This window comes from Acipenser ruthenus, chromosome 4 (assembly GCF_902713425.1).
Source record: "Acipenser ruthenus chromosome 4, fAciRut3.2 maternal haplotype, whole genome shotgun sequence".
NCBI lineage: Eukaryota > Metazoa > Chordata > Actinopteri > Acipenseriformes > Acipenseridae > Acipenser > Acipenser ruthenus.
Window position 1 is genome coordinate 74,858,927 of NC_081192.1, and position 25,556 is coordinate 74,884,482.

Genomic DNA, 25,556 nt, shown 5'->3' on the forward strand with positions numbered 1-25,556 from the left:
TAAATATCTGCATTGTATAAGTTCAAGTTTGGTACCTTTATTGGGTGCATGGGGGGAAAATGACGCTTTGGAGAACAGAGCTTTCAGAATCCAGCCCATTGTGTGGTTGCTGCTGGGTTTTGAGCAGACAACTGCAGTATATCAAATGGGGTTGGGGGTTAGGGAGTGATTGTTTTTAAATCCATTTTGGAGAATTTCTTTTCTTAGATTTGAGTTTTGTTTTGTTGTGCAGGAGCTCACAGAAGAAGGCCTCCCGTTCCTCATAATGTTCCACCTTAAAGAAGATACAGAAAGTCTTGAAAAATTCCAGCATGAAGTGGCGAGGCAGCTGATTGGAGAGAAAGGCAAGTGCTGTCTTCACCTCCCACTACCTCTCTGCTCTAGGGGCCGGTTGCATAAAAGTGGCTTAATAGTTTAAGCAGTTACACTGGTCTTGAACTAGTCTAATAATCCAATACTATAAACACTAAATAGTGCTTAAGTGAATGAAGACATTGAGAAAAACTTTGTCAATGTTTGATTACATTTAATAACTTTCTTTTAGGATATCTAGATTACTCTAATACAAATGTCAGTGGCATCAAAAGTTAGCCTGATTTAAAATGTTAGCCTCCCCCAGGCAAACTTTGTTGTCTTTAGACGTTAACAGTGGAAATCATGAATATTATTTTATGCAACCAACTCTTCTGCCTTTAGCAAGTCTGACTTGATATTATCCACGTCGGTCTGCTGGCCTCCTGAATGTTGAACATTCCTGCAGCTTCATTGATCAAGATGGATTTTTCATTCCAAAGGCTGGGATTACAGCTGTGGCCAAAAGTAGTTTTGCATCACCTAGAATTTCAGGATTGAGATTTATTTTTATATATATATATATATATATATATATATATATATATATATATATATATATATATATATATATATATATTATGTAGATATATATATTATGTAGATATATTTTATTTGTCATGCAATGTAAGAAACTAAAAAATGATATTGCAAAAGTCTACCGGAAGCCATAATAATACAGTATCAATCTATGATGTTAGATTTTGAAATTTCACATTGTTCAATTTTGTCAGTATATAGAAAAGTACAACGCGGTATGTAATTCAGTGTTAACGTAATGTTATTCAGCAGGTTTGATTTGACTTTATGAAGTAAAATGTGTTGTAGGGCGATTCAACACTTTTGGCCAGAGCTGTATGTTGCAAAATAACTTCAAACAATTTACTGTTAACATGGCCTTGGTGAATACTGACAGAGCACTGTATTTTGTAGGACTTGTTCATAGACAATGCCAGGTCACCTGAAATTCATACTTAATTACTGAGTTCTTGCACAGCTAATCTTGAACTATGCTCTTAATACTGCACACAAACAGGTATAATGATGGAATCAATATATTGACAGCCTACTGCTTTATTACAACAGTATCCTTTTGATTAACCACAGGCAGAGTGGACAGTTTCAGTTTCACCAGAAAGACAGCTCAGCCACATCTAGGTTTTAGTTCTGCAAGATGACCTTTAAGTCATAACCCTGTTTAACCTTTAAAAAAAAAAAATCATCAGTCAGGATAAAACAATGCCAAAAAAACTCCTAACCACTGCTGACGTCCTACTGATGATTTTATTTTGATGTGCAGACATTACTGATTTCATGGTTTTGTCAATTAAATGCAGCATTTTATTGTAGCATTAGGCTTACTCGGGATAGAGAGTGGTGGTTGGATATATCAGTTCATCCCATCAAATGTGTGCAAACTGTCAAAGCCTTTTTCACGTGTTCAGTTCTGTACAATGAACCCTATATTTGAAATCTTTCAAGAAACTATAGATTCATGCCATGCATTTCCACAACAAAGCAATGTAGTATAGGGGTTAGCAGCCCTATTTCAACCATGCCCTTTTGTAATCTGCACCAAATACCCCCCTGGCCATGTCCTAAAGCACTTAATCATTTAATTATACCTGTTAAACATGAAATGGAACAACTGTCCAGAACCACAGCAGTATACAGTACATTGACCAATTAGCAGGCAGTTCAGATGATTAAACCAACAAAGCAAAATTAGCTCAAATTAATGGGATGTGAGTTCATTGTAACAGTCAAATAACATTGCCAATGTGCTGTGAATCTACTATTGAAAAAACATTAAATAAAAAAAAAAAAAAAAAAAACGGGATATTTTTATTTTCAATACTCTTGAGGTCTTAACGTCTTGTGTATTTGCCTATATGTTTCAGGTACAATTAACTTTCTGCATGCGGACTGTGAAAAGTTCAGACACCCTCTCCTGCACATCCAGAAGACCCCAGCTGACTGCCCAGTCATTGCCATCGACAGTTTCAGGCACATGTACGTCTTTCCAGATTTCAGTGACTTGAAGTAAGTACTTTTTCTTTTATTATTTTTAGATTTTTTTTTGTTTGTTTTGTTTCTAGCTTTAATTAAAAGTGCTTGTATATATTTTTTTCATTTAAAAACCTGGCTCGGGATTCACTGAGAATTGAGTGCTCAGTTTAATCACTGCTGAACAACTGCAACCCTAAGGGTTATCTTGTATTCCATAGCACTTAATGATTAAACCTGCATTTCAATAAATTTGATAAATGGCTTCTGACACCAGATTCTAGGTGCCTTAAGGTTTCCCTGTAAACACTGGATTAAATTGAATTAATTTCACATACTTCGTGAAGACTGTGACCTTCAAACAAGTGTGTGTGTGTGTGTGTGTGTGTGTGTAAATATATATATATATATATATATTTGGAACTTACACAAAATTACCGCTAGCCCCCTTCCCCGACAACAGAAACGTAAAAATACATAACTCTTTGCTTCACCTTTACAAGAAAGAAGAGCTGCATCTTTGCCATAAACCAGTATTTTTTTTTAATGACGTTTCAACCTGTGTCACCTGATCTGAGAGTAGGGTTACCAACAGGCGCCAGAATCTCGGGACACTTTAGGCAGGTCAGGTTTTGTAACTCTCCTCTCTAAACTGCAGTGTTTATTAAAGTGAGTGCGAATTGTGCAAATTGTCGCTAAATTAATTGAATTTTTTTACTTGTTACCAAAAGCACACACCTGCCTGCGAGGATCGTTTCCATCAGACCTATACAGCAGCTGATTGGCTTTCTGAGTCTGACTGGGCGGGACTGTGTGAAGCATGAAATATTAAACAAATAGAAACTTTACCTGTTTTCAAAAGGTTAAATGAAAGAGTGCCGGTGAGTGCAAAGTTATCTATAATAAGGGTGTTGCACTATTTTGATAGATATTGTTAACTGTATAAAATAATTCGAGCAATAAGATAATTCGTTGTTACGAGGCTCTCCAGATAGAATCGCCACCACAATTAAACAATTAAACACATTTACTAAACTGCTCAAGCAATTCACACTCACTTTACATGTCGAATACATTGCAGTTTAGAAATGCGAGTTAAAAAAGCTGACCTGCCTTAAGTGTTCCTTGATACTGGAGCCTGTTAACCCTATCTGAGAGCTGTGAGGAAAAAATGACCATGATGAGTGACCTAAATCTCTGCGAAATAAAACCCACGTTGATTTAAATGCACTGTGTGTGTAGCACATATCAAATAGGCTACGAAATAGTTTAAAATATATTTTAATAAAACACAGCAGTTATCAAATTAATCTACTTGTATTGGCACATTACAATAACGTAATTTAATTTACTAAAGCATATTGTTCAACAACGTCTTGCACATCTGACAGTTGTAAAGTTACAAAAAATATATATTTCTGTGCACCTATTTATTTATTTATTTATTTATTTATTTATTTATTTTATGGATCTCAGTATGATCTCTAGAACACGTTTCACAAACAAAGCACAAAAGTCTACAAAAGTTTGCCGTTACTATATATTACAGGTTTACAGCATAACTTTACTCCATGAAAAGTGTGATGTGACTGCTGTTGCATACGGGGGTATGTTTGCATTCAGCAGCTGCGTGACGCGTTTAGTGTGTGCGCCACCAGTAATTTAGGGAGTTGAGAGCTGCGACAGAGTTCATCAAGCTTGTTCTTGTTATTAAATACTACAGTTACGCCTGGGTGTCAAATCATGGACAGAAATACGGATTTCCGTCCTGGTGAGATTTCTGTCAGGGCCCTAACTGCCAACAGGGTAATAATTTTGTGTTGCGATTTTTTCACTTGTCAGCTGTCAGCGGAGCACCCTCAATAATAAAATGGCTTGGATAAAGTAAGTGCTGTGATTGGCTGAACAAGACCACATGACCGTGCGGTAATAATTGTCTTACCGCACGGCTATGACATCATAGACCAACTTACTTACCTGATCTATTAATATTACTATGCCTCAATAGTAACACTTATCTAAACAGTGTTTCTGTAGGTAAAAATGTCAACATACAACTGAAACAGCATTTAAATTACTCAACAATCCGTTGTTTTTTTCATCTCTGTCACTAAGAATTACAGAAAAACTGGTAAATAAACTGTGGTATTTATTTAGTCAGAGAACAGAACAAAGAAAACTGAGGCAAGCAGTAGCAGTAACACTGTTCAAAAGCCATCTGAGAAATCACCACACAAGTCTCACTCAGCATGTAATATACTGTATATGCATATTAATGTATATGCACTGTACATTACTTAATATACTTAAGTAAGAAATAACCCACGACAGGGTGTGTGGTAAGACAATTCTTACCACACACCCTGGCAACATTTTTTTTTTTTTTTTTTAAATAATTACACAAACTAGCTTTTTTAAGAAAAAAAATAAGAAATATATTATGTATCCTTCCACTGAGAAAAAATAGTCCCTGGAGACTATATGATTGTAACATATATTTTGTCCTTTTTTTTATTTGCCATAAACATTACATTGAACATTGCCATTTATAGTCAAATTTTCAAGATGAAATGACGTTTGTGAATTGAAAGCAGACTGATTTCCCACATCTGAGGGAGGATTCATGGAACAGCTAAACACTGGCACTCGAGAGAGAGGGGCTTCCAAGTTTTTGAAGGAAATGATCCTCTCAGGCTTTGCGGTCTTCAAGAGAAGTTGACCAGTAATTTCTGAGGCTGTTTTCACACCAATGCCGGTAAGCGGCATAATTTCCCTAGATTGTAAACCCGCATTAGATGATATATGGACTAAACAACTTCCGTGTCAGTTTGCGCAGTGCCGCAGTCCTTCCCGTCCGCGGCGAGCACAATAGAATTCTACGCCAAACCGACCTTGTTTAAAAGCCCAATGGTTGTGTCAGCAGAGATTTTAATTTTGTTTTAAATATGTTTCTGAAATCGAAGGGTAGTGGTGAGTTGTATCTGTTGTGTCTAAACATTGCATACTCGCTAGTCAGTTTTATAAGGTGATATTTAGTTTAATAAGTAGATGCCGCTGCTGCATATACAGTATATTTCATGCTGAGTGAGACTTGCATGGTGATTTCTCAGATGGCTTTTGAATAGTATTACTGCTACTGCTTGCCTCAGAGTTTTCTTTCGAGAAATGGTTAAAGGAAACAGACCAACGTGGCCAGGCCTGGTGCGTGCTGTGCTACAAGCCATTGAACTATGGTTCAAATGGCAAGAATCTACTTCACAAACATGCGAAGGATCCTAATCACCGCGCTGCTACGCAATCCCCCTCCCTCTGCATGCATATCACACAATAACAGTGCTGTACTCGGTATGTATTCAATAAATGTGTATTCACTTTATTAAAACTAATCTTCACTAACAGAAAACAAAAAAAATACCTGCACAATTTTCGTCTGAGAAAGCCTCTTTCTTTTTCACACGGAAACTGCACGACTTGCTTTTTTTCTACTGGGAGTCGCTGCGGACCAGGGATTATACTGAATACACACTGCATGCGTGCCTGATCACACAAGATGTGATCCAATTCAAATTCAAAAACAACTTTATTGCCTGTACACGTCATTGCACTTGACACAGTATCATATTACATGTAGTCAGTTTGCCCCGAAATTCTTACAAGCAGATTATTTTAGCATGGTTAGTATAGGAATGATTTGGTCCCAGTGGTTTTGATCACTATATGCGATTGATTCTTATATCAGTAATTCTTATAAATGAAGTGCACTGTATATTCATAGCGTTTCCTCATACTTGCATTACATTATAGCTGAATTTGACATGTCTGTCACTATCGCACAAACAATGAAAAAAAAATATTTTAAACAAACAGTTACTGTTATTCTCACAGATTATATAAAATAAATGGAAAGAATGAAATATATATATATATATATATATATATATATATATATATATATATATATATATATATATATATATATACTCACACACAGTAACATACAGAGATTACTGTACATTGGATTTTACAGTTTATAGGTGCATATACTTCTAGATAAACTTATTTCTGAAGTTTTTGTTAGGCTTAAATCTGGGAATGTGGGTGTGAGAGAGTGACAGCTGCAACACCAAAGTCACTCTGTTCTTGGCAAACAAAGGGCTTTACTGTCTCTGTATGAAGTTTACGCAATTTAATGATGGAATGCCGTAGTTACACAGCTAAGAAGGGACACATAGCACAAAATCGAATATGGCCGATTGCAGCTACCCAAAGACCACTAGGTGTATCAAACATAGTTGATGAAGGCTGCATAGGGGTTAAAGAGACCAACTAATCTCTGCATCCTTTCTTCACTATCTAGATTACCCATTGATAGTATTAGTTGTGAAAAATAAAGATTAGGACTCTTGCACCTTTTAGGACTCGCTGATCCACTAAGTCCTTCTACTAAAGAAAGATGTACATCCTCTGGAAGAATATAAACAACCCTGTTTTCAGACTTTTAAAAGGTTATAAAATACAGCACACCCCAGATAAAATTGTTTCTGTGTTGCAATGCAACATTTGAATTTAGAGTTGTCAATTCAGATCACAGCAATAAGTTAAGGTTCTTTGCTTTGGATTACAAGATAGCGGTGGAAAGATCATTTATTATTTATTTCTTAGCAGACGCCCTTATCCAGGGCGACTTACAATCGCAAGCAAATACAAATACATTCAAGTGTTACAATATAAGTCATAAAATAAGAACAAGAAATACAATAATTCTCAAGTGTGACAAACCACAATTCAATAATACAGCAGATAATAGTGAAAGTTACATCAGGATATGATTAAATAGTGATAGTTACATCAGGATATGATTAAGTACAAAATACTACAGATTAAACACTTGGCAGATTACAATATTCTGAGGTACAGGATTAAATGCAGTAAAATAGGGGGCAGATAAGAGCAAAATAAAGCATATTTAAATGAAGGGTGATAGTGTCCCAGGATACAACAGAGGAGTTCTACAGGTGCTGTTTGAAGAGGTGAGTCTTAAGGAGGCGCCGGAATGTGGTCAGGGACTGGGCAGTTCTGACATCTGTAGGAATCTGTATCATGTGTTGCAAGTTATGGTCGTACTTTGTAACAACAGAGATTAGGAAGGCGCTCTTCAAGAATGCAAGCAGCAAATACTGACCCATCAGGGTCCTACGGCAGAAGCGTGTTTTAATTAAATGTGTGCAACTGCAATCAACTCTGCATTTGCCAAACAGCACATCAATTCCTAGCTGCCTAATTGTTCCCTGACCCTGTGAGTTGTGCAGAAGCCAGGAGATATTGGGAGGCATGTTTAAATTTGAATCTGGGAATTTCTGATGAGGTTTTTATAGGCATTAATTGTAGTGTGAGCAGACATAAATTAAAAGGACCTGGTTACTTTTTTTTTCCATCCTTGTTTTCAAATCCTAGTTCAAACAGTAAAAGCTACTATGTCTACCACTGCATCATTTGTGTCCCTCTTTGTAGGTGGTAGATGTAAATCAAGATACCAAATACACGGTGTGTACTGAGGCCATTTAAGTGCAGATAAATTAAACCAGGCAGTAGGAGGCTCCAGGCGTTTGGTACCAGGTGATAACTAGAATCATGGGTCACAGTGGGTGTTCATGCAAGAAACCTTGGTTTCAGCTACAACTGCTCAATGTTTACATTTGCCTAAATGATCCAACATTCTTGTTTTTCCATCACTTTGTACTTCCTCGCCCCAGGTTTTATTTATCTAAAGTAAATGGGTTTCCACTGTGCATACTTTGTCAGGTTGCCTGTTCAGAAAATAGTGTATGCAATGAATTCAGAACAAACAAATAAAAGCCTGCAAAAAGCTTCACTTATAAATAACAGATTACTTACTTACTACCTACTGTATGTTATACAATTAATTCCTTCCTCATATTTGTTTTCAAAAGACATTGACAAGAACTTTTTCTTTGTTCTCATATGGATTAATAGGTTTGTGTTGTGGTTTACTCCGGGGTCCAGTGTTTGCCTTATCGATCCTGATATAGTGTGTATAAAAACCTGATAAGTGCCCACTGTTTTTAAATACGTTTCAGGCTGAGCTCGGGAGTGTATCCAGCCTGGAATCTCATAATGTACAAAACCGGACGAACCGCTGCTTGATTCATTCTTCAGAGCTTTTGAGACTAGCTAATAGTGCTTTTCATCTTTGTGATTATGGCATATTTGACATTTCATAGATACAATGGATCTGTGTATTTTAGCTGCTTGCAGTAGGTGACAGCAGATAATCTGGGATGAAATTTAAATTGATCGACTCCTCTCTCTGTGTTTATCTGGGACTGTGCTTGCAATTATTTGTGCACTGTAGGACCTTTTTAGAGGTGTTCTGTCAATACGAGCTTCTTGACTGGCACTTGTATTTGTGAACTGTGCATTTGACACCTGCTGAGGCCGGCTGCATCTCCACAAGCAGGGAGCTGTGACCGCTCTACAGCAGACTCTGTGCTGCACTGTGGGAGTTGTTGAGGGACAGAACCATTGTCAGCATTGCATAGCCCTGGGGGACTGAAAACAGGACATTTCTAGGACAGCCAAGTTAAACAAAACAAGTACATATTTAATCTAATTTTATTATAGTACTTGTAATTTAAAAGCATGCACTTGTATATACAGAACAGTTTAATTTACTACATAGTTCTTGATGAAGCCTCGCCATTCAGATGTATTTATCACAATAGCAATAACAGTTTGGTTACAGCAGATCCAGGGTATTTTAATCAAATCAAATAAATAAAACATGTTTTGTTTTTTGTTTTTTAAACCCAGTAATGTCTAAGTTTCATTTCCCTTGGAGAACTTTTTTTTTTTTATGCAAATATTAATAGAATTGTTTCTCCAATTGTTTTTAGTGTCCCAGGTAAGCTGAAGCAGTTTGTACAGGATTTGCACTCTGGAAAACTACACAGGGAGTTCCACCATGGGCCTGACCCCACTGATGTCACCCCTGGACAGGTGAGCGTCTTTCATGGGAAGCAATTGAACCCTTAACTTGCAGGTGGTGGCGTTTTGTAGCCACACAGGATTGAAATCAATGGCAAAAAAAAGCCTTACTGCCATATAGTGGAAGTCATTATTCAAAGAAGAGGGGGATTCCACAAGTGCAGCCCAGTCTAAAAAATGTGACTGGTCGTTCAGTTCAAACTGGGTCATTCCACCAACTGCTGCTCTGGGGTTATTAAGCCTACAAAATTTATAAGCAGGAGGTATAGTAGTTAAGACCAAATAGTAGATCTTGGTTTTGAATGCATTGCACATGAATTGAATCAATGTCAGATTTATTTATTTTTTTATTTTTTTAAATACTATCAGGACTGATGGTCCTTTTTAACTAATATCTAAAATGAGAGTATACTATTCTTTACTGTGCAGCAGCTTGTTGAAATTTGCCCATAAAGATTGAGCCAGTGCAGGTTCTTGCTAAACTGGGTCCACTCCGTGTACCATAAATCTTCTGAATGGAATGAAGTCAACATTGAAATCTTTGGCAAAATATTCATGTTGGAATGCCTCCTATTTTTTGTAATGCTATTTTAATCAACTCTTGCCCTCAAGATCAATTCCAGTCGAGATTTTTTTCCAACCAGGTCCTAAATTAGGTCAATTAACAAATTTGGGACTCGACTGGTACAAAGTACTGGACTGGAACAGACCTAAGGGCCAGTGTTTTTCATTCTCCCATAAAATGTTCCCAACCAGTGTACTTTAATTCATCATTAAAGCAGCATTTTTTTTAACAAGGATTGTTCTTTTCTCAGCAGGATAACCAAGAAGAGGTAGCAAGCAATCCCCCTGAGAGCTCCTTCCAGAAACTGGCGCCCAGCGAAACGAGATACACCATCCTCAACAGGGACCGGGACGAACTGTAACACACGAGGACTGACTTCAAGAAGAACATTTACAAGCCTTGAAAAATGGGAGCAACGGCCCCTGTGCGGTGGAAATAATCTATTTTCATAATTCTTATGTGTACAATTTTATTTTGGATAAAACAGGAGAGACAGATGTCCTTGACAAAAGGAAAAAAATAATCTTTTAATTTTTATTTTATTTTAATTTTTTCAGAAGCTTGTAAATAAAGTCTGTGCTTGGTAGGTCTTTCTATGCAGTAGCAATGTTTTTCCCACCCATACTATAGAAACTGTCAGGCACCATACTTGGATAACTCAAAAATATGTGTTCTGTTTCTTTTAAATGAATGAATAATGCCAGTTATTTAATTTCCAGATGAGGCCAGGATTTGTGAGTGTCCTCCTGCACAACTCTCCCTGCAATAGGGTTCCTCGTTTTCTGTTGTCTCCAGTTCGAGAGCATGTGCTTTTAACTTTTTTTTTATATGAATTTACTTTCACCAGAGCCACAGAATTGCTACTTGTGTCATTGCAGCCCATTCCAAGGGTGGGGGAGGTGAGGGATTTTCTTGTTACGTACATATCTTGAGGGTAGGAGGGGAAAAAATAAATTAAAACTTTTTACAAGGCCTGCTTGTGTGTGTACTTATTTTTTTATTTTTTATAATGCACAACAACACATTTTTGCACATAATCTGTCAAGATCATTAAAGTCATATGATATCTTGCAACCATTAATGATGACATGTATCAGGCAGTGAATCAGCCCTCAATTACATGACATCCCTTTTCTCTGACTAAACAGATGGGTATTTTTAAGGGGAAGCCTCACATCAAAGGGTGAAGGTTAAATACCTCCCACATGGAAGGGAAACATTGGATGTTTTAGATTAATAAACCACTGAAAGTGTTCGGGTGTCATAATAGTTTGGCCATTGGCAAATTGGCTTCCTGGCGATAATGAAAGAAAGGTTACTGTGCAGTGTGCCAGGGCTGTGAGTGATTCACAAAGTGGTGAAATACAGCATTACTTGTTCTAAAACGATTTGAGGCTTTCAGAAGGATGTCAAATTCCCTGTGGGCTATAATAATAATTGAATCATGCTTTTATGTATCATTACATAGGTTTGCTTTTTCAACAAGAATTATTCTGACATTACATTTAAAAATTAGATTTTCTGAACTTGCTTTGTCATTTGTGCAAATAATATTGGCTTATTGGCACGCTCATGTCCTTCCACCAGTAAGTCTGCTCAACAGCCCAATACAGCGGCAGCATTGTTGCTTTGTTACACAGGCACCATACAAATTGTATAACAAATTACTGTAACCAGTACAACCAAGGGAAAGTATAGAGTTTTTCCCATAATTAGGTAAACTGCCATCAAGATAATAATTATAATAATTTATTTCTTAGCAGACGCCCTTATCCAGGGCGACTTACAAGATATCACATTATTTTTACATACAATTACCCATTTATATAGTTGGGTTTTTACTGGAGCAATCTAGGTAAAGTACCTTGCTCAAGGGTACAGCAGCAGTGTCCCCACCGGGGATTGAACCCATGACCCTCCGGTCAAGAGTCCAGAGCCCTAACCACTACTCCACACTGCTGCCCAAGATAAAGTACATTATATTCTCACCTGCAACAGGACAAAAGAAACAAAATCACTGGGGGCCAGGTCATTTGAAACACCCTGTAGATTCCCAAAATATACAGCTGGGATCATGCATTTTGCCATTGCTATATTATTATTATTTATTTCTTAGCAGACACCCTTATTCAGGACGACTTACAATTGTTACAAGATATCGCATTATTTTTACATACTATGACATTATTTTTTTACACATTAATTTTACATACAATTACCCATTTATACAGTTGGGTTTTTTTGCTGGAGCAATCTAGGTAAAGTACCTTGCTCAAGGGGACAGCAGCAGTGTCCCCCACCTGGGATTGAATCCAAAAGTATCCAGTGTCAACAAGGCTTTTACCCTCTCTTCATCCCTATACAATTAATTTAGTATTGTACAACATACTGTGTTTGGAGTGGGGGTAGGGGGGATACAAGAACATGGGTAATTCCAAAATAGAATGCATCACTATCTATAAAAGAATACCTATATTCCACAGAATCATTATTAATTATCACCAGCACCAAGGGTGACCACCTAGGACATGTTTTAACTGTAAGTACAAGGCATTTGCAAAAAAAATCTGAATCTGCTTAAGATCCTTGTTGCCATCTGTCACTGTTCGACACAATCATCCCATTGGAAGCATCATTTACAACATTCAGCCACCGGGTGGTGCTGTGTGACAAAGGTAAATGAATCCCTGTGCAAATTCAAATTTGTTGAATTAGCAAAGGGCCTTATTTTCTGCATGATGCCTAGGCAAGTTGAATAACAAAAACATTCTGGGAAATACCAGATTCTACTGTGTAAACACATCTTGGCAGTATTTTGTTGTTTTTTCATGCAGGAGCTGTATTTATATTTGTTTTGTTTTAAAGACGGAAATGTGTAATATGCTGTTTTTGTTACACACACAAAATATTTTGGTTTGTGAGAGACCACAGTACCTTTATGGCAGAAGCAGAAAGTAAGGTCATTTTAACAGGCAGGAGAGTAGGTAGCCTAATGGGACTGAAGCTTTAGACAAGGCAAGTGTTTCATTTCTGCTTGTTTATTATTACGATCTGGGAAGAAGCTCTGCGTGTTAACGAAAGACTGTAGTGTTCTGCATTCTTTCTTTATTATTTATTTAATTATTCTAATTAGCCATGTGCTTTTTTTGTGGGGAAATTTGTCAATCAGGAGCATTTGCATAGCAGAATGCATTAACAAAGCAAATATTTAGGTTACAATGCATTGGAGATCTGTCCTCTTATGCTAATAATTGGATAGAAGTGAAGGGCACATTTTCTAATGGGAGAGGGGTGGCTTTTATTTCAAAGGGATCCTTAGTAGTTTATATGTTTTTTTCAGTATTGTCATAAACCAACAGCAGGGTGTAATTCCCGGCTCTCTGAACACACTGCCCGGAGCAGCATTCACTCAGATTTGCTGTCGCTTTGGTCACTGGAAAGTTCCTTGAGGTCTTGATCGATTCTTGTCTTGCGGTTCTTCTGGTTGAGATTCCCGCCTGTGCAGCTCAGCAGGCCCTCGCTCACTGCAGCTGCCACCCCTGCCACCTTGAACCCCGCCAGGAGCCCAATGGGACCTCCCACCACCCTCAGATAAGGGTGCCGGCCACTGGCAGCACGGCCTGTTTATACTTCGCAGCTTGAGAAGAGAAGAAGGGGAGCAGCGTCAGGAACAAGCACATGCGAGGAACTGAAATGTGTAGACAGCACTTATTTTGTCAAGCTTTACTGTAATGGACACTTTTTTATGTTTGTTTATTATCCATTAACAACTACCTTACAAACACATTTAAGAAACTATTAAAAAGTACAGTTGTCTTAACATAAATGGATATGACACGCATAATGACAGGTTTGTTAGTTTTTTGTTTTTTTAACAATGAATTGCAATTAAAAAAAAAATTGCCATTTTTTCCCTATTAGGGAAATTAATTAAATCTGGGGAATTAGAAAGTTTGTCATCAGGATTATTGAATGAAAAGCACATAAACCAAAATGAAATGGCCAAATTATATACTAAATCTTGTGTCTCAGTATATATAAATAATAGAAAAAAAGAAAAACCCTTGCATTCAGTAAAATTTTATGAATGTTCAACACAATATAAAAGAATGGGTTCCCTTGTCTTTTAGACTTGGTTGGATCTGTAGCACATTGAAACAACTGCTTCTGAGAACTTCTAATTGCTATTTATGATGAACACAAATGTAGGCATTGGTACAGTGGCAACTGACTTATCCAGCCCTGTATCTATTACCTTGTATTACGAGGCTCAGGTTCCATTATCATGCTGCAAGAAACAGTTGCGGTCTGATACCGTTATTCACACACACACAGTAGCCTGAAGCACTGGCATTGGGAGTATTTAAAGAAAGCAGCATAATCACCCTAATATATCTTTTAGGAAGGGTTGTATGATTCTGTGCAGATGTATGAATCTAAAAGCATAAAATAAATCCATATATAAAACTTACTAGTCATGTTAAAAACGTATTGTTAAGTGTGTGTGTGTGTATATATATATATATATATATATATATATATATATATATATATATATATATATATATATATATAAGAGAATAAGAACGTTGATCCCCCCCTCCCCCTCCCCCTCTCCCTCTTGGGAGTAACGTTCATTTAACCAGTTATCCCAGAACAATCTAGAATGAGCACTTTTTCATGTGCTGGAGTTAAAGGTGATCTGCATTTGACCTGGAAAATAAAGACCCACGAGAAAATGTTTTGTGTCCTGCCAAATTATGCAACAATACCAGACAGTACAGGTTAGTAAAACATTTTATGCGGAATAAACTTTGAAATGCATTCTGCAGGGATGGGTATTAAAAACAGACCTGTATTCTGACCTAGACGTTCTGCATTCACTCTTCGAATGGGCATAAAAATAGGTAAATCCTTGGAAGACAGTTTTAAAATATCTAAACTGAATATCCCGAGACCCACAAGACACAAATGAAATGAAATAATTTCACTAAAAAAAATCATAGTGCATGAGGTTGCTTGAATGACTTTATAATTACACCTTTTAAGATTTGAGATTATATTCATCAAACGCTTTCCAAAGCCCTGCTGACTTCTAACATTCCTCTGATCAGCAATATCATCTAAAGCCAGCAATCTGTGTTGGGGTCTACTGGTAAATTAATTAATGAGTCATCCCTATGGAGGTTTTTTTTTCGTAAGTTGTATTTAATTACTTTCCCTCATATCAAGGTATCATAACCTTTTTGAATGAGATACACAAACAGAACCAGAAAACTTGTCACTAACATGAATAAGAGAAAGAAAACCCATGTCTTGTGAAAAGAAACGTTTCATTAAAATTCCTACTATCCACTCTGAATAGATAACTGTCCTCTTTTCAAACATAAAATAGGAAACAGCTTGCAATTCCTTCTGTGTCTGGTGTTGTTTTGTTCTACACATTTACTGAAGTGTAGCCTACATATTTATACACTATGGGTGTTAGATTCCATTTCCTAAACGTTTAAACTTCAAGATTAAACACACTTAAACATATTGGGAACGTTGATAACCACTCAGATACAAGAAGCAACTCCCAACAGACTACAACATTCTATTAAAATGTGTCTGTGTAATAGATTATGAAGAAATACTCAATATTAAATACATTACCTTACACAGTATTGGATCTACAGTGGCTCTCAAACGTATTCACCCCCCCTTGGACTTTTCCACATTTTATTGTGTTACAACATGGAATCAAAATGGATTTAATTAGGAGTTTTTGCCACTGATCAACACAAAAAAAGTCCATAATGTCAAAGTGAAAAATAAAATCTACAAATTGTTCTAAATGAATTACAAATACAAAACAGAAAATAATTGATTGCATAAGTATTCACCCCCTTGAGTCAATATTTGGTAGAGGCACCTTTGGCAACAATTACAGCCATGAGTCTATTTGGATAAGTCTCTACCAGCTTTGCATATCTGGACACTACAATTTTTGCCCATTTTTCTTTGCAAAATTGCTCAAGCCATGTCAAGTTGGATGGGGACCTTTGGTGAACAGCAATTTTCGACTCTTTCCACATATTCTCAATTGGATTGAGGTCCGGGCATTAACTGGGCCACTCCAGGACATTGACCTTTTTGTTTTTAAGCCACTCCAGTGTGGCTTTGGCTGTATGTTTGGGGTCATTGTCCTGCTGGAAGATGAATCTTCTCCCAAGTCCCAGGTCTCTTGCAGACTTCATCAGGTTTTCCTCCAGGATTTCTCTGTACTTTGCTGCATCCATTTTGCCCTCTATCTTCACGAGCTTTCCAGGCCCTAACGCAGAGAAGCATCCCCATAGCATGATGCTGCCACCACCATGCTTCACGGTAGGGATGGTGTTCTCAGGATGATGTGCGGTGTTAGGCTTGCGCCAAACATAGCACTTAGCGTTGAGGCCAAAAAGCTCTATTTTGGTCTCATCAGACCATAGAATCTTCTTCCAATTGGTCTCAGAGTCTCCCACATGCCTTCTGGCAAACTCTAGCTGAGATTTGATGTGAGTTTTTTTCAACAATGGCTTTCTTTTTGCCACTCACCCATAAAGGCCAGTTTTGTGAAGCACCCGGGCTATTGTTGCCGTATGCACAGTGTCTCCCAGCTCAGCCGTGGAAGACTGTAACTCCTTTAGAGTTGCCATAGGCCTCTTGGTGGCCTCCCTGACGTGCCCTTGCCCGGATACTCATTTTTTGAGGACGGCCTGTTCTAGACTGTTCTGCCTTTGCCTGGGGTCGTCAGCCTGCCTTCACCCGGGGTCGCCAGCCTGTTTGCCACTTCCTGGGATTGCCTGTTTGCCACAGCCCGAGGCTGCCTGTTTGCCACAACCCGGGGCCGCCAGATTGTCATTGCCTGGGTCCACTGGACTATCTTTGCTTGGGGCCACTGGACTGCTTGTGGGTCCAAGACAGCCTCTGTCCCCACCTCAGGAGTTTGACAAAGACATTTGGGACTTTAGTAGGGGAGGTGGCTGTAGGGCCATGTGTGCTCCGCACAAGAGGGGGATGTGTGACGGGATGCCCCGATGTGCGCTATATTATTTGTATTATTATTGTTTTCAATATTATTATTATTATTATTATTATTATTATTTTTTGCGTGTGTATAGATATAGGTGTATTTGATTAATTATTGTGATTGTACTATTGTTTTTGTTTTGGATCGGCAGGGAGGGGGTTAAATTCCTCCCTGCCAAATACATGTGAGAATGTGGCTGGAGCCTTAATTAGCTAATTGTTAATTATTACAAAAGCCAAGAGGAATCCTTTGTCTGGGTGGAGTGGTTAAGTTTTGGAGAGACACAGAGAGTAAGCGTTACCTATAATAGTGTATATATAGGTACTTGTTTAATTTGATTTGTTTGTCCTGGTGTTGTGTTTTGAAACCCTTTTGTTTGGCCCTTGTGCCCTTTTATTTTGTGTTGTGAAAACTCTTTATTTTGTTGTTTAATAAAACACTGCGCAGCCACGTAGTTTTTGATGTTTTTGTACTACTTTCCTGGAACCTGACGTCACACACATCAGCCATCCTGGCACACACCCCTAAATCTTCTTTTGTTCTAGGGTAAATAATTCTTTCAGCCTGTAGTCACAGCTTATTGGGACAAAATGTTAACTATGAACACCCCTGTTATGCATTGCACAACAGCTGTGTGGCAGTATTCTGACACACACCACTTGCATCTACCAGTGTGTCACTGAAGACAAGAGAAGTGTGATCCAGAATGAAACAAATCAGTACTGTATGTTAAAACCAACACATACGCATGCGTGCAAGCTTTTGAATGCTTTTGTTGAACATCTGCATTCTCATAGGAAGCTGGTAGATGGGAATGTTCATGTTAATATTGCTTCAAAAAGACAACTTTCCTTAGGAAACATTCTTGTCTTTAATCTCAGTGTTGCACGGATGTCTCTGACCAGACAGACATGCTAGCAGGCTCACTGCCAATCCCTCTATTGTAAAGGGAAGTTAAAGGCACTCTGAGCTGGCTGATTGGTGAAAGAAAACCCCTTCCAGACAGATGTTTGTGAAACCAATCCAGGTAACGTTTATTCAGATATACAGTAACTTGATTATAGGCATTTCCACGTACCCTGTGCAATGACCAACCTGTGCTTAAGCAATTAGGAAGGTAAACAAGTTAATACATTTTTACTTTCTCCATGGAGAGTGCGTGACGAACTTTCAGTGCAGCTGAAAGGCATTAACAAACCATTCTGAAAACCACATTTTAAACTTGTACCTTTTCTATTGTTTTTTTTTATATATATATATATAGACAAATGCACTCTTTCTTCACAGGGGAGAGACATACTTAAACACAATATTGTTAAAAAAAACTTCTATTGATCCATTTGCATGGTGGCGTCAGATGCCAGCATTATAATACAGTTCACATGGTTGGGTGTCCTTTAAAAAAATAAATATATATATATATATATATATATATATATATATATATATATATATATATATATATATATATACACAGGTAGTGGACAAAAAAATGGAAACATCTGGGTAAATGAGGGACACCAAGTATATTGAAAGCAAGGGCTTCCACACAGGTGTGGCTCATGTGTTAATTAAGCAAATAACATCCCAGCATGCTTAGGGTCATGTATAAAAATGTTGGACAGGATTGGTTGCTTATAATTATGGCTAGCATGGCTGCAAGAGGAGACCTCAATGATTTTGAAAGAGGGGTGATTGTTGGGGCGCGTTTGGCAGGGGCTTCAGTGACCAAGACAGCTCAACTTGCTGATGTTTCACGAGCAACGGTGTCTAAGGTGATGTCGGCATGGAACTCCGAGGGAAAGACATCATCAGCAAAGGGCAATAGTGGGTGGAAGCGCATACTTCAGGATCGTGATATCCGTGCATTCATTCGAAGTGCAAGGCAAAATAGGCAAACAACTGCAGATCAATTGACTGCAAATTTCAACCTGGGGCGCGAGCAGCCAGTTTCATCAAAAACAGTCCGCCGAGAATTCCACAGAGCAGGATACCATAGTGGCCCAACACCCTATTAAGTGACTTTACATTGGTGTTTCCATTTTTTTGTCCACTACCTGTACATATATATATATATATATATATATATATATATATATATATATATATATATATATATATATATATGTGGGTGTGTGGGTGTGTAAAAAAGTAAGGGACAAAGTGAAAGTCTATCTAACATTTTCTTTAACAATAAAAACACAACAAAATTGGCAGACACCAGTGCTATTTATCATCATGGCTAAAAGGAAACTTGTTATTGTCTGCGTTTAGTTTGTTACCAATATTTGTTTTGAAAATAACTGAGCAATTGAGCAGTGTGAATCATTTACCTCTCTTTCATACACAGGGTGTCTGTACATGTATATTGGCATAGACTTGTATGGTCTAAGTTAAGAAACAACAGCCCCCACAAGCCCCATCTATACTCGAGGAAACGTGAGTTTTGTCAAAAAGACTGAAAGCTAAACATGGGGAGTGTCTCTTGTAGTTTATTAAATATATTTTACTTATAGATCTGGAACAATTTGCTCTTGTGCGTTAGTACCGCCATATTAAATGTCTTTAAACTAATGGCTGAACCAGTGAAAAAAAAGACAATTCCCTATACCAAACTAGGAATGTCCTTTAATTGTTTGATCAAGTGCATTTAACACAATTATATCCTCAGAGCACATGCGTTAGCAATGGTTGACAATCAGACGGACTAAAGAACCAGAGAGCAGTCTTTTTTTTTTAATTTGATACTAAACTGCCCAACTGTATTTAGACAAACAATTAAATATAAAAAAAATTAACAGCATGTACTTAAATATTGCTCTCCATTCTACAGCACTTCCATCACAACAAGAGACCAATGAACACAGATTGATTTATTTTTTCTCTCCGTCTCTCCTGGCTGCTGTTCTCTCCTTTATTTTGTTAATTGACAGTTCCCTCAACACTAGAGATGCCGGATCAATGGGGTAAATACAGAAAATTGCTGGCAGGCAGAGTGCCATTGATTCCTCCGCAGGAGCTCCTCCCTCCCTTCCCCAGGTTCTTGGTTCCCTCTTGAACGTTTGCAGCGGTGCTGTTAACATGGTCTTCAATGCTGTCAATCTTCTCCTGTTGAGACTGAGATGCAAAGGAATTATGTGTGAGCAGTCCTGCTGGGAAGCAGCAGTAAGCCAATACACACACATTTAATGCCTGTAATCAGGAGCTCTGCTGTAGCTTCATCTGCTAGTAGCTTCAGCTCTTAATGGCACTTTATTAACACAGCTTTAAAGACATTATTGCAGCTATTTCTTTCTTTCTTTGGAAGGTAAGGGAGTAAGGGAGAAACCACATGAACTCTACTTTTGAGAGTTCTTCGATACTGTATATATATGTGTGTGTGTGTGTGTGTGTGTGTGTGTGTGTGTGTGTGTGTGTGTGTGTGTGTATAGAAACAAAATACAAAAAGTTTTTTTTTGGATGTACTCGGAAGGTTTAAATGATTGAAAAATAATAATTCAGTGGGTTTGGACAAAAGCCCTTCTTCAGCTGTGTAGAACTGTCTTTTTTGTACAATGCAGTTAAACCTATTTTCAAACCATATATATATATATATATATATATATATATATATATATATATATATAAACAAGTAGCTTTCGAGTTAAGGTGAGTGAAAGCAATAGATTAAAAAACAAATGGGTTGTAGGGAGATATGCAAATAAAGCATTACAAGAGCCAATCAAATCGCGTGAAAGTTGCCTAACGGCTTCTACATTCACAGCGTTTTAAAAGTCAAAATACAGAAGCTGCAAACATGTTTCGCCCAGAGTATGTGACTATATATATATATATATATATATATATATATATATATATATATATATATATATATATATATAGTCACATACTCTGAAGTGTTAATAGAGAAGTCACTGTTACATCATAGTCTTTCAGCACCCAGTCAAACCCATACAGAACAATGCAAAGAAGGCATTTTTTTTTCTTTTACATAAAGTAAGATATAATATGTAAACTGCATCCGTGTATAATAAAACATTACCATTACCAAAACATGAACCGGTGAGAGAACTCATTTACCAAGTTGTTCCACTCAATAAAGTCCCACAAAAAAAGGGAAAGGTGACATACCGCTTCTACAGTGGTCCCTATTTGCTTGGTGCTGGCCAAGGCTGCCCCAGTGGTTTCTTGAAACTTAGCTTGTGTTTTTGTTATCTCCACTTTAAATGGCTGGGCACTTTTGATAACTTGGCATTTTTTCTTAACACACACACATTATGGGAATAGCAAAATTGTTCAACCTATATTGAGGCAATGTATTGCCATTTGGATAGGGTAAATGTAAATAGTAGCGTAGTCTGTTGAAATGGTTAAGATGTGAATCTGTGTAGTGTAGCAGTTATGTCGTTGGAGTTAAAGTATGACTAGTTAGGGTTCAAATCCTGCCTTATATATAAGCCTGTTACAGTTATGTGTGCAAAAGTATGTATGTTCAACAAAAGTGTCATTTATATCAACAACATTTCCACATTAAAAATGTGTTTGTTACATATAAATAAAATACATTTAATTTTTTTTTAAGTTTGCAATATAAACTCTGTGTGGCAATCGAACCCAAAACATGGGTCCAATGCAGCCGTCCTTGCTTTCATGCCACAAGGTTTATCCTTCTATTTCACAACATTTGCAAGTAGTATAGCAGTAAAGTCACTGTTTTTAACAAGTAGCGAGACGAACAAAATTTTATAAATAATGAATATGTCTTATCCCGATTGCATTGAAAGCTTTCATCTGATTTTGCACACTATCATAATAAGCTTGACCCGTTCATTTAGTATATTGTAACATTTTCATGTTTAGGAAGTAGTGCTTAGGGAGACGGTGTTGAATTCTCAAAATATTTGTCTTATTTGAAACTACAGAGAATTCCTGTCAGGGGCCGGAATTCACGGCACCAAAATAATAACCCTATGTTTTAGTCTTGGCATTTTCACTGCATATTCTCTCCAGTCACAGCTCACGCGCTCGCTCAGTCGCACCCACAGTTTCTCCTTCAAGTTCAGCGCTGGACTGTCTCCAGTCCCCAGGCTCATGCACCCCCTTATTATACAACCTCCCGTCGTTTCCCGCTGCTATGCGGCTCATGAACCAATCACATCCATGCACTGCAACCCCAGAAAACAGCAACACACATTCTCCCCACTCATTCACTCACTCCCCCTTCCCATGCTGAGTAACAATGCATGTAACATATAAAGGACATACGAGACAAACTGAACAGGCAACAAGTCATGTCCGGAACTTTACAATATATTTTTTAATTTGAAAGTAAAAATATATGAAAGCATGACGACCTTTATGTACAAAAATCTTCACTAACACACAATTGAACAAGAACTGTTGAGTATTTATTTTCATTTCATACATTATTAAATGGCAGTGTTTATATCTGATAGTGAAAAAGAAAGAAAGAAATATCAAGATAAATAAAGAAAGAAAGCAATGTCTATGTATTGATTTATGTATTAATTTATTTCAATATTCATTAATGTTTTACTTTTACCAACTACAGGTAGTGGACAAAAAAAATGGAAACACCTGGGTAAATGAGGGACACCAAGTATATTGAAAGCAAAGGCTTCCACACAGGTGTGGCTCATGCGTTAATTAAGCAAATAACATCCCAGCATGCTTAGGGTCATGTATAAAAATGCTGGACAGGCTTGGTTGCCTATAATTATGGCTAGCTTGGCTGCAAGAGTGATTGTTGGGGCGCATTTGGCAGGAGCTTCAGTGACCAAGATAGCTCAATTTGCTGATGTTTCACAAGCAACGGTGTCTAAGGTGATGTCGGCATGGAACTCCAAGGGAAAGACATCAACAGCAAAGGGTAACAGTGGGCGGAAGCACATACTCCAGGATCGTGATATCCGCGCATTAATAAGAAGTGCAAGGCAAAACAGGCGAGCAACTGCAGATCAATGGACGGGAGCTCCCAGTTTGCGGCGCACAATTGGCCGATCGTCGCCAGGGGGGAGGGAGGGTTAGGTCGGCCAGTGTATCCTCGGCTCACCGTGCACCAGCGACCCCTGTAGTCTGTAGTTGCCTGTAAGCTGCCCGAGAGCTGCGTTGTCCTCCAACGCTGTAGCTCTTGTGTGACTGCATGGTGAGTCCGCAGTGTGAAAAAAAGCGGTCGGCTGACGGCACACGCTTCGGAGGACAGCGTGTGTTCATCTTCGCCCTCCCGAATCAGCGCAGGGGTGGTAGCGGTGAGCTGAGCTTAAAAAAATAATTGGACATTCTAAATTGGGAGAAAATAATAAAAATAATTGGCAAAGACTAAATTTATATAAAAAAAAAAAAAAAAAAAAAAAAAAACATCCAGTCCGGGGCACACTGTTCCTGTTATACCGAGCTCTCACAGGTTAGTAGGGAGATTATTGCCTAGTATTCAATTGCTCTCTGTCACAGACAGGTATTGCCTTTTTTTTCTACATTTCACCTAAGTTATGGGAACTACACATTAAATGGTGCTTTTGGCTGATTTACTTTTGCTGTGCCCGTACCTTGAAAACATGTAATAAACTCATTACTGTGTAAAGAATCTGGCAGTTCTCGTGTTTCGCTGACAACTTGGCGCGAGAAACTACCGTTCCTCTCAATCGATTAATCATTAATCAATTCAGACCCCTAATTTTAACTGTACAAAACTACCAAGAAACCACTTTGTGGCAGGAATATATACATTTTTACAATCTGTTCTATTGTTTCAAATAATACTGTCCTAATAGTCCTATTATTTTAGGACTATAATACCAGATTTTTAGAGAATTCCTAGTCACATACTCCTCAAAGTTACTTAGACTGAGGTATGGTGGCAACCCCCAGAAAATTACTTGGTTTGCTGCCAATTACTCAAACTGATTTTCTAGTGTCGGTTATAGAATTCAGCAATTTTCTCTGTAGCTTCCAACCTCTGGATTACCTCTTCCAGTCTTTCCCAGCATTCTGCTGCGTTCTGGTCCTTGGGGATTGGATTTCTAGAAAAGGCAGCAGTATCTGAACCATCGCCTGGGATCCTACTTCCTCTGCAGCACTGAATCTGCTGTAGAGGGTTCCTTACCCAGAAACATGAGACACATCAAATCAACAGCATCAGGGTCTATTTAATCTGAACAGTGGCAGATCGAAATACTGCCACCCTTCAAATAGGAAAAAAATAGGTCGAACCTGATACTTTTAAAGACTTATTACTATAACGGCTATAGATAATTAGTTTTCACAACGTCCACTTCTTTTAATTATTTAAAAGGAGGCAGTAATTAAGATTGTGTGTCTACAATCCAATTTCTCTTGTCTACGGTAAGTACAAATACTATAAAGGGGTTGTGAATACTTATGTATTTATTTTACAAGGAATGTTCTTAGTTATATACTATACACAGAACAAACACAAAGGCACATAGATAACATTCCATAGACTGGGACAAATATGAAATAGTCAAAGAAATGTATATAAATGACTGTATCAATAAGATAGCATGCAAAGGAAACCAATGCATTTAGGACAGCTGAAATAAATGACACAGTGCTATTGTACAGAAGAGTGTTCTGAATATTCTGTATTTTTTTTAAAACAATTATATAATGTGTGGATTACAGCAGACCCTGCAATAATATATTGGATAGTTTGTTCTTATCATTTGTTTCAGTACAATAACTGATTAGTGTACTGCATAAATGGTTGCATAATTTTTTCACACAGCTTTTTTGATAGCTTTTTTTTAAAAAAGCTATAAAATTGCATAATCCAAGGGGTGCTTTGGTATCAAGAGACCTCAACCGCTCCTGTCTGCCTTCCTCTCGCTCCCCTGCATTGCTAGGTGCAGAGGGAGCGGTTCAGGCTGCCTCTGGGTATCTTGGTCAGTGAGAGAGCGGGTCTTGGGGAGGGCTGGCTGTGCACTGCACTGCACTGGTGGCTTAGCTCCTCAGCGGACTCAAGTGCTGTCTCAAAAACTCCACAGCGTGGTGGATGCCTGCTGCCTAACCGGCAGGATGATTCTGTCCAACTCTGCCATATCCTCGCCACACACACGCTGGCACAGCTTCTCCATCTCCCAGAAGAAAGAAAGAAAGAATCAAAGATGTTTATCCTCTACAGCAGGAGTCCTTCTTTGCTGAAAATGTATGTCATTGTATTGTGTAAAACATAATGTAATGCTCCATATAACTATACCCAGTCTTTATTTCTGATTGAAATATAATTAATTTAGCAAATACAGTATGTCAATAACATACACTGCTGTGAATGCAAGATTAGAGCTATGAGGGTAATATGCACATGTAAAAATGTAAGTGACTGTGACAGGGTACACCTTGCCCCTGTGTGTATTTAGTTTATTTTGTATTATTATTATTATGTAATATGTATTGTTTAGTGGGTTAAAATATGATGTTTATTATTGTTGTTTTACAGCATGGATAAACCCAGCTAAACCCATGCAGAATGTGATTGTCTCCAGATTGATTCATTTATTACTACCTGGAGACGGTCACCTGTTTAAAAATCCGCAGCTT

General features: G+C 37.8%; 1 protein-coding gene across 2 annotated transcripts in view; it reads left to right on the forward strand.

The window, feature by feature from the left end:
• LOC117399493 (endoplasmic reticulum resident protein 44-like) overlaps positions 1-10,900 on the forward strand; it is a 46,836-nt gene extending 35,936 nt beyond the window's left edge. Inside the window, exons 9-12 of one of the 2 annotated variants that reach the window (XM_033998720.2) lie at positions 233-344; positions 2,253-2,394; positions 9,273-9,375; positions 10,179-10,900. In XM_033998720.2, the coding sequence (XP_033854611.1) occupies positions 233-344; positions 2,253-2,394; positions 9,273-9,375; positions 10,179-10,289 (468 nt within the window). In that variant the 3' untranslated portion in view covers positions 10,290-10,900. The remainder of the gene's footprint in view (positions 1-232; positions 345-2,252; positions 2,395-9,272; positions 9,376-10,178) is intronic. The other variant, XM_033998721.2, reaches the window with a different exon arrangement.
• Positions 10,901-25,556: the final 14,656 nt, after the last annotated feature.